Below are 10,285 nucleotides of genomic sequence, written 5' to 3' on the forward strand. Positions count from 1 at the left end.
GAAAATTATATAAGTCATTAACTTACAGCAATTTTCAGGTTTTTGAAATCCAAGCTTGACATTGCTATTGTAAAAGATAATGAATGGTTCTGATATGGTCAATGTTACAGACTGCATTAGGCTCTACTCAATCTAATGATTTCATTCAGTTTTGGATTGAGAATGAGGAGTCCAACTCTAGATTCCAATTGGCTACGCTAAGTCCTTTCTGGCTCCTGATCGTTTTAGTAATTCTGTTCAACATGGTTAATATGGCAAGAAGGATTTGTGGCAGCATTCCCCCCGACCCCCAGCTGCCAAATGGTTGCATACAGTCGAAAAATAAATTGGTCACACTTAGCAGATACAGAATATTTATGAAGGATTTATAAGGACAGTACTAAATGGACATTTGGCTGGGAAACAAACATTTCAGAGCTCTAGGAATAAAGGGCTCTGTAGCATGGGGTAAACAAAAATTTTGATTAGTGGTGTAAAAGATCAAACTGGGAAGGATTAAGATAAAAGGAGCACTTACTATTCACAGGGAAAATACTCAACAAGCCGTACAAGGACACCGTTTTCTAGTATTCTATTAGACAAGAATACAACATTGTTATAATACAAGTTTAAAAGCTTAAAAAGACAGTAAATCAAGAGAGTTAAAGCAGCTTTGAAATGCTACAAATTGAAACCATTCTGTAGTATTAAGAATAAATAACCACACGAAGAAGAAAATGGCAGGTGAAATAATACTGCTTCAAAGACTTAATGCCAGAGTAAGTCAAACAGAATGCTGGATTAACTATTTGGAGAAAACTGTTCTTAAAATAAAGAACTGCTTCAAAATTAAATACTTGGTCTCAAGCTGAACAAGTAAATACACTGTTAGATTAGGAGGACCTACAGTATAAATTAGCAAAATCTAAAAGAATACATAGATACTTTTGAAGAAGTTCCACAAGCTTCTGACAACTACTTTAACCTTAGAACAAATAAAATTCTTGAAAGGTCAAAATTTAACAGAACACTTCATCGTGCAGGGGAATACGTACATAATTTCATTAATGACTTCTCTAGGTTTGGGAAAAACTGTGATTGTGGAAATTTGAAATCAAATTCATAAGTGGCATAACTGTTGCTGCCATTATTGATGAATCTTTATCAGATTTATTACAGAACAAAGATGATTTGACTTTGAAGAAAGTTGTTCACTTTGTACTGAAACAGAAACTAGGAAGACTTGCAGACAAATCCTTGAAGGTGAGGGATAATATTACTACAGGAGAGCAACAGAACCTATTCACTTTATAATGTACTAATGCTATACACACAATATGACAAGCTAATAAAGGAGTTGGACAAATAGCATATATAATGAGTCAGTGTCACCACTGTGGAACCAGAAAATTTGAAGGCACAGCAATGCTGAAATATTACTAACAAATGGCACATTTTAGAACACCTCTAGAAGGGGTGCAGAAGCACCACTGTTTCAGAGCAGCAATAAGCCAAATACTTAATTGCACAAAAATGTTAATGCAAAAGAGCCACCATTGCTGGGACTAGTTTGGGAGCAACTTTTCAGTTCTTCACTTTTCAAAAAAGATTGTCAATATCAGTGACAAAGATAATGATAAATAAGCAGCATCCTCTAGCACCATGATTGAGGTTGTGAAAATATTTCATTCACCAGGAAGGCATTTACAGAAGAATGTTGACATACAAACAGCTCAAACGATTGAGGTAAAGAGCTGACATACTTCAACATGGGGTGTGTACCAGCAGATTGAGAATAGTGACTTGGCTGAAGAAAATCAAGATGAGCTGCATTTGACTTTGTGATAGCTACACCAATGTGCTCAGGTTCACTACATGGTCTAACAGGAGAAATTCCCTGACCCAAAAATCCAAGATAATACAAAGAAAAGAGAGCTAGTTTCAACAGAGCAACCATCATCCCTGGTGGACCTTCATGAGATTACTGGTCCTGCAGATCATGTTTGGGGCATGAGTTGGCTGGGGAGTATTTCTCTGCAAAGGGAATTCTGCAGATTAAGTGTGCTGCAGATATGGAAATAGACAAATTACCAGGTTTAGCAACATCCAAAAGATAAATGATCCTCCAATCGACAAAGAATCCCAGAAAATCAGAATATTCCTAGTCTACAGCAAGTGCATTCTGGAAGAGTAGAGAAACACCCACGTGTCTGAATTTGTGACATCAGATTTTAAGGACAATAGGGTTGAAGTAGTTACATAACTGAATGTAAGAATGTTCACTAAGGAGAGAAAAGCTTAGTGAGACTTAGGATTATGTGGCCATTTCAAAAGGGTTAATGTTTAAGACTTGTTTTAAGATGTAATTTGACAATGTAATTCAGTCTGGAGTGGAGATCCAGGAGTCCAGCTCTAGATGGGGATTGAATGTGTCATCTTTACCCCTAGTTAGTATTAGCAATTAGGTCTAACTAGCCAATGTAAATTGTGCCTATTCCTATCATGCAATAAACTGCATCATGAGGTTAAGACCAGTGCCTGTACTTGTTAAGACTCTGAGTGTTTTATACTCGACTATTGCTAACCAAATAGGCTTCTAGACACAATACAAACTAGATAATTGGTGGCAGCACTCCACCCCAACCACAAACTGGATATGGTTGATTCCACAGGCATGTGACAAATCACTTCTTTCTGAATTCTTTGTTTTCTTTCCTGATCTTTTGAACTCTGTGGTTCTGTATCCTACATTCTCACCTAACACCAGTTTCCCAGTTTAACGATGAGTAAATAAAATTGTTCATGCTGAGTGAGCTGATTTTAGGCAGGCTCACTGAGGTCATTTAGTATAAAAGTTGTAATTGGCTAACTTTTACCTTTGGTTGGAACTGAGCTTCAGACGTTCCTAATCTGTATGACAAGGTGGACCTCTTTTATCACTCAACACCCAGAGATCTAAATAGCCACTTAGCCAGGTTCCACTGTATCATGTAGTTGAGAGACAGAAGACTGACCCTGTTCAGACATCTTTGAACAAGTCTATGAAGAGACAGCACGATTATGCTGGTTAGAGCTGAGTCATGTCTCCCCCAGCCTCTTCTGAGGAGGCCAGATATAGATCCACATCGGGCCGCTGTTGCACAACAGCTGCGTCTCTACTCTTAGTGGTTCCTACATCTAAAGACTGCCTCAGCAGGAATGCAATGTTCCCTCACTGAAGACAGGCATTTGGAGGCTGAGATTGAATCCTGCAATGAGCAGAATGTGATGCTCAAGTCATTCCATCTTAAAATGCATTTCTCTCACTGTCTCATACCCATAGCTCTTGGAAATGATATAAGAGATAGGGGTAGAATTTAATGCCCTCCTGTGAGGTGAGAATGGGGGTGGGGGGACATTTACTTGGATGAAAGGCTACTGTTTTAGGTGTGGACTGCACTACTTTGTCATCGCTAGCCTGATTATATCCAAGAGAGGAAGACTAATCGGACAGTCTTCTTGCTGTGATGCCAATTGAGGTGCTTAAGTTGAAACTAGAACCCACTTTAAGGGCTCAGTCTATTGCTGTTGGTGATTGGGGAACCCAAGCATCAAGCTCTTACTGGGTTTGTTTAAGGCTCATGAAGCAGTGGTAGTCCTTTCTGCAAAGGTAATCATTGCCTGATCAAGGGTCCTGCCATCAGAAAAGGGTGGGTGGGTTTGGGGAGGGGTGTGCTGACAACCACCATTTCCTCCAAACTCCTGCCCTCTCTCCAGCCTGCAACCACATTCCCTGCAATGGCCTCATTCACCTTTGGCCTGGGGGTCCTGAGCAATCCTGGACTTCTAGTTTGGCACATTGCCAGCTGTTGCTACCCTTTCAGGTGGCAATGGAGAGCTATCAGCTGCTGATCAATGACTATCATGGGGCAGAATTTCATGCCCCATGCTCCTTGATTCTGGGAAGGACCTGCTGCTGGCCACGTAAGTTCCTGATTGGCACCTACTCTGGCCGGCCCTTCCCCCTCCAAAGAAAGCTTTCACTAGCCCTTCGGCCTCTAGTGAAGGCTGTTACTGCCTGGATTCATTTCTCACCAAATGACGAGATGCTGCCAGGAATTTAACTGACTGACTCTTGGCAACAAGCATGAGAGCGAGGGATTGAACTGACTGTGGCCAGGGAAGGGAGGAATAAAACATCACCTGGGGGAGAGGAGGCCCAAGAATTCTTTGAACATTAGGTTTTAAAAAAGGCATCATATTCCAGCATTGGATATATTTGGTACATGTATTATTGGTCTTGATCTTAAATTCATGGACTTTGCCTGTCACGTTTGAGGGGTTATGTCCTTCTTACAGTAACTGTACCCTCAATAATTCCCAAATTGATGAAATAAGATTGATCTGTACAATTTTTTGCAACTCTTTCTTTTTCACTCTGTTCCTACGGGCCTGCTTCATGCTGGAATATAGTTCCATAGGCACCAACAGCTCTCTAGTACCTCATTCAGACCTCATGGCAACAGTCAACAGAAAGTGTGGACAGCCCATTTAGCGATTAAGGCATAAACCTGACCCTCTTCCTCCCATGACAAAATAGCATGCATTTTAGTAGGAGCAATTAAATAATAAAATGTATTCTTGATAGCTTTTTGTTTTCCCCCACTTGTCAAAATGCACAGAGGGTGATGGTAGCATCTCACAGTGGCTTCAGCTGGAATGAGCTCACTCAGCAGACAATGAGTGATGTCTAAGGTCCTTCCTGGACTGTAGGTCTCATCTTTACACCACTTACATACAGGGCTGACGATTAGCTCTCTCCCACTTTATTTTGTCAGATAGATAAGAGAGGAGAAAAGTTTTTATGAATTAAAGGTATTAAAAGAAAATTTTAATTTCAGTTGAAAAAAAAGAATTTAGAAAATCCGGTGAACAGAACACAGAAGGAATATGGTCTCTTTAATTGTTTCTTTTTTGAAACGTGGTAAATGAAACCCAGACTTGCCTGGTACTTAACATAAGTGGCTTTTTAAGAAAGAGGGAAAGAAAATGCGGAAATCTGGCATGTCTGGAGTTAGTTGTTTTTTTTCCATTGGGTTCAGTTTATCTTGGCTGAGAACCGAGCGTGTATCTTACATTTGCCATACAGTTTGATCATTTCGCTACAAGACCAGCCTGTCAAACAAAAGCAAGCAGATTTACAGCCTCCTGTCGTGTCGCAAGCTTCCCTGAAACTCCAAAGTTATGGCTCCTCTTTTCTCGTTTGATTGTCACCCAGTCTTGGTGCAAAGAGACAAAAATAAAATCCACTAGGAGTCATGCAGAGGTCAATTTTTTTTTATTACTCAGTGTATAATATAGTGTATGTCAGTTTAAAACAACCTTGCCCTTGAGGATTTGCTCTTAATACAGACCATCTGTGCATTTATAATGAAACTTTATTTCCTGCCATTGCCATGCAATGCATGGGTTCGTGTTTCAAATCTATTGCAGCTTTAGAAGTATTTTAATGGTGTTTATTAAGTAGTAGAGTCTGTAGTGTATTCTAAAACAAGATCCTGAGTTATGAGGTGCTGTACGAAGCACAGAATGTGTTTTTCATTTTTCTGAAAAAAAATCATATATTACAGATTAGTTTTATGCAGGCTATTTTGGAAAAACCTGCACAAAGTTAGAAGAGAGGTTGACATCTGTGCTTTCTTTTCTCTTTTTCCTGATGGTACAGTTTTCTTTTCTCTATTTGCTGAATAAAACGTCAGCTTCATAAGGGCAAAATTTCCAACTGTACACTCCCAGCAGAGTGCCTCAATCTACCAAGAATGCAGATCAAGAAAGTGTGTGGTTACTTCTAATTTTCCTCCTGTCCACTTAAACAATTGGAAAATTGTGTGCTATTAGTGTCCTTGTTCAGAGGTGTACCTCTGATGAAATAAGGGTATGTGCATTAAGAAAATATAACCTCCCAACATTTTCAAGAGAAATCAAGTTTTTATTTTAACTAGCATCGTAATTCCATTAACTGGTCTCATGAATGAAATGAAGATTTTTTTTTTCAAAATGCTTACTGGCTGCTGTTTGATCTTAAGTTTAAAATTTAGCATGGTCATTGCAGTCACCTAAGTTGGCTGGGTATGTTAAAAGCAATTTTGGAAGTTAAATTGCTTCATATAGACCAGCGTGGTCCTGAGAGACTTCGGCCTTGGCTGAGCCTGATGATCCTAATGGGGCTGGTTGGAATTTTTTTAGTGAATCTGAAAATGAATCAAGTTTTCCCTCTCCTGATCCTGTCTGCAGATTTGATCATAGGCATCAAATAGGATTAGGCTCTAATGTTATGTAATATTTTGATGTGGCAAACAGTTTGGACTTACAGTGGGCCACTTGAGGGTAAAGTATCTTGGGACATCAGTGCAACAATTAGTGCAATGTAAATAGGAAAGAAGGAAATAAATTAGGGTAGATTGGGGATATACTTGTTGCAGACTTTCATATGACTATTTTAGGTCAAATATTTCGTATGCTGTATTTGTGGTATGAAACAAACTACTCATTAAATAATTTACCAAATTACCTTATTAAACTCATATTATTAATGAGCCGATTCATATATATTTTGTTTTACTTTATTGATCCCACAGCTTATAATCTGTTTTCTTTCATCCAGCAGTGTAAAGCTAAGGAGCTGCCTCTATCTGCTGTACGGTTTATGGAAGAATTAGGAGAGTGCGCCTTTGGAAAAATCTACAAAGGTCATCTTTACCTTCCAGGAATGGATCATGCCCAACTCGTTGCTATAAAGACCCTGAAGGACTTCAGTAACCCCCAGCTTTGGGCAGAGTTCCAGCAGGAGGCATCCCTGATGTCAGAGTTGCACCATCCCAATGTTGTCTGCCTCCTTGGGGTGGTGACACAGGAGCAACCAGTGTGCATGCTCTTTGAGTACATGAACCATGGTGACCTCCATGAATTTCTCATCATGCGATCACCCCATTCTGATGTTGGCTGCAGCAGTGATGAAGATGGAACTGTCAAATCTAGCCTTGACCACGCAGATTTTTTGCACATCTCCATACAGATAGCAGCTGGAATGGAATACCTATCTAGCCATTATTTTGTTCACAAAGACCTCGCAGCACGTAACATCATTATTGGAGAACAACTGCGGGTGAAGATATCCGATCTTGGCCTGTCAAGAGAGATATATGCAGCTGATTATTACAGAGTGCAAAATAAATCCCTCCTCCCAATTCGCTGGATGCCCCCTGAAGCTATACTGTTTGGAAAGTTTTCCAGTGATTCCGATATTTGGTCTTTTGGTGTGGTTCTATGGGAGATTTTTAGTTTTGGACTGCAGCCATATTACGGATTTTCTAATCAAGAGGTAATCGAAATGATACGGAAGAGGCAGTTACTTCCATGCCCAGAAGATTGTCCTCCTAGGATGTATGATTTAATGACGGAAACTTGGCATGAAATCCCAGCCAGAAGACCACGATTTAAGGATATTCATACCAGGCTGAGGTCCTGGGAAGGGCTATCAAGTCATACCAGTTCTACAACACCATCTGGAGGGAATGCCACAACCCAGACGACATCTCTCAGTGCAAGCCCAGTTAGTAATCTCAGTAACCCAAGGTATCCTATACACATATATCAAGCACAAGGTCTACCCCAGACCCAACTTGGAGGCCTAATTGGTCCATCGATAGCACAGCATCAGAGATTCATCCAAGTTAACAGTTATCCTGTACCACCAGGGTTTGCTGCCTACACAGCGACCCATTACCAACAAGGGCCTCCGAGAATGATTCCACATGGTCCACCACCAAAGAGCCGATCACCTAGCAGCGGGAGTGGATCAACAAGCACTGGTCATGTGACAAGCTTGCCTTCCTCAGGATCAAATCATGATGCAAACACTCCATTGCTATCTCATCATCTATCCATGTCAAGCCATCCTAGTGGAACCAGTGTGCCAATCTTTGCACATATGTCCCATAAAACAATGCAGATAGACCCAATACAGACAACATTACTGGGGGACAGTGATGGCCAACTGGGAAATGAATCTGTTATCAGGGCAGAATTGTAATATATATATATTCTTAGAACATGTTTCTACAGTTTTTATAATTTTGTATAATCTGATTTTAGAAAGAAAATAGGGAACAAAAAGAAGATTTATCTACATGACAACACATAAGTGAAGCTTTAGATGTCAGCCACCTACGATCATCTTCCTAACCAAACTGTGAATGAATATTTTTCTGCATCAGTGCAGCAAATACCTTTTGCCCCCTATTTCCTCCCTTCTTATCCTGAAGGCATTTTGTTTTCTTAGTTGTGTGGTACAAAACACTGTCTGTTTTAAGTGACCATTCATCATGTATAAACCTGCCCTCTGTGTCAGTGAACTGTTTGACAATGGAGGAGCTCATTACTGTGATCTACGTGCTCAAATGATGTCCACACACTTACTCGCTTCTCAGCAAATATCACTGAATAGTCATTAGCAGCAATGACTTTGATTAATATTCTTTTCCTCTCTTGCATATTCTAGAATACTGAGATCAGTTGTTGTGTTCCAAGTGTTAGCTGAGATCAGGATAGGGAAGGAAGTTCAGGCCCGTAAGTCTCAGTTCTGTACTGAGAACAATACCTTCTCCTGTTAAACCTTTCAGAGAGCTGTGGCAATTTTGTTTTGAATTAATGATTTTTTTTAACTGTTTGTTGTTCCATGAAAAGAATTAACTTCACGACACAAGTGATGAATATGTGAGAGTTTGATGAAAAAGTCACCTACCCAGTAACAAGTGTGATATTTCAGAGGAAAGCTTAATTTTATAACAAAGTACAAAAGCAAATTATAATCTGTGGACTTTGTTTAAAGTGAACGTGACTCCTTTCGTAAACAGATCTCTGAAATTTGCAGTTCTGTAAGCTTTCTCCCCAAAAAAATTGAATTGGACTTCCATGAAATTCACACGTTCTGGTAAAATACGAATGGTGACATTGGTAAAAGAATATAACTGTAACATATATCTGATTTAAGCCACATTTTAAATTAGAATTTTAAATTTATATAAATAGTAAGTAAATTTCACTTATATTTGTTGCTATGCAACTATTTAATATAAATTGGTTCAAAATGCAAGCTTTGAGATGACAATCAACTTTTTTCTTCGGGGAGATTTGAGTTTGGTAGCTCAGTTTGATGAATGAATTGAGGGAAGTGGGAGAGGTTGTGAGGACTAACCTTCTTTGAGATGTTACTGAAATTGACACTGAAGGAAGGGTATGTCAGAGAATATTATAGCTTGTCATAAAACACGTTGAGGAAACTCTTTTCCTTAATTTCATGTATCTAAGCATCTGGGCTACAAAGATGATCCAGATGAACTTCAACTTGCTCCATTACAAAGAACTGGACATTATTTTTTTTTGTGCTTGAGTAAGTGAGCTGCATTGTCCTGCAGTCACTAAGGATGTATAATTCTTTTAGAATGAAAACATAACCAAACTAGCAATACCAACTCTCAGTGTGATTTGTCCTTCTGGGAGATGTTTTCATTTTCAAAACCACTTCCTACAAATAACTTGTGATGAGGTGTGCTTTAATCTTGTTTTATTTTTGAATATCTGTTGTATGTATATTTTACTAGGACACAGCCTTGTTGATTTGTTTGTAACCAGAAGACAAGCATCAATGGAATGGCTAATATTCAATGTGGTTATATTGTAACAGGACTTATTTCTCCACAAATGTTTTTGCACAAAATGTTTTTAATTGTTTTGTATGAAGAACTTCAAATACATCCCTGCATTGTATCCATGGTGTATTTTACTGCTGTATTCACATGAGTAGCATGATAGATTGGCACAATTAATATTTTAATTCTAGTATTTAGTACACAATTAGTCATTTTCATTGCAAATTGTGACCAGATTACTACTGCGTTTATAGTGGGAACTTCTTTGTACCTTCAGGAACAAATGAACTACCTTTTGTGCTGCTGAATTATGGTTACTTGGGAAGCTGTGGGTCAACCCTAATTTAAACTGGAACCTACATGGTGGTCAGAATGAGGAATTGTCAACCATAAATCTTGTGGAATTATGTAGCTGTATGCAAAATAGGAGGATTAAATAGTATAAGGAGTACGCAGGGTAATAAAAGTGGGTCAGGTATCTCGTAGAGCAAACCATTGCTTCCGATGTCCAAATAGCCAGTTCCTGTCCTGTAAGATTGTACGATTATGATTTGCTACTATTGATCTTGGAGCTGTTGAGCTGAGAGAAAAGTTGGTCATGGTTTCTATTCCTATAC

At 39.1% G+C, this 10,285-nt stretch overlaps 1 protein-coding gene across 4 annotated transcripts in view; it reads left to right on the forward strand.

Annotated features, from left to right (window-relative positions):
• Positions 1–9,801, forward strand: part of ror1 (receptor tyrosine kinase-like orphan receptor 1) — a 296,809-nt gene extending 287,008 nt beyond the window's left edge. The window contains exon 9 of one of the 4 annotated variants that reach the window (XM_060830374.1): positions 6,623–9,801. In XM_060830374.1, coding sequence (XP_060686357.1) covers positions 6,623–8,050 — 1,428 coding nt within the window. In that variant the 3' untranslated portion in view covers positions 8,051–9,801. The remainder of the gene's footprint in view (positions 1–6,622) is intronic. The other 3 variants (XM_060830375.1, XM_060830376.1, XM_060830377.1) reach the window with 3 other exon arrangements.
• The last annotated feature ends 484 nt before the right edge of the window (positions 9,802–10,285 follow it).

Source organism: Hemiscyllium ocellatum, chromosome 9 (assembly GCF_020745735.1).
Source record: "Hemiscyllium ocellatum isolate sHemOce1 chromosome 9, sHemOce1.pat.X.cur, whole genome shotgun sequence".
In the NCBI taxonomy this organism is placed as follows: Eukaryota; Metazoa; Chordata; class Chondrichthyes; order Orectolobiformes; family Hemiscylliidae; genus Hemiscyllium; species Hemiscyllium ocellatum.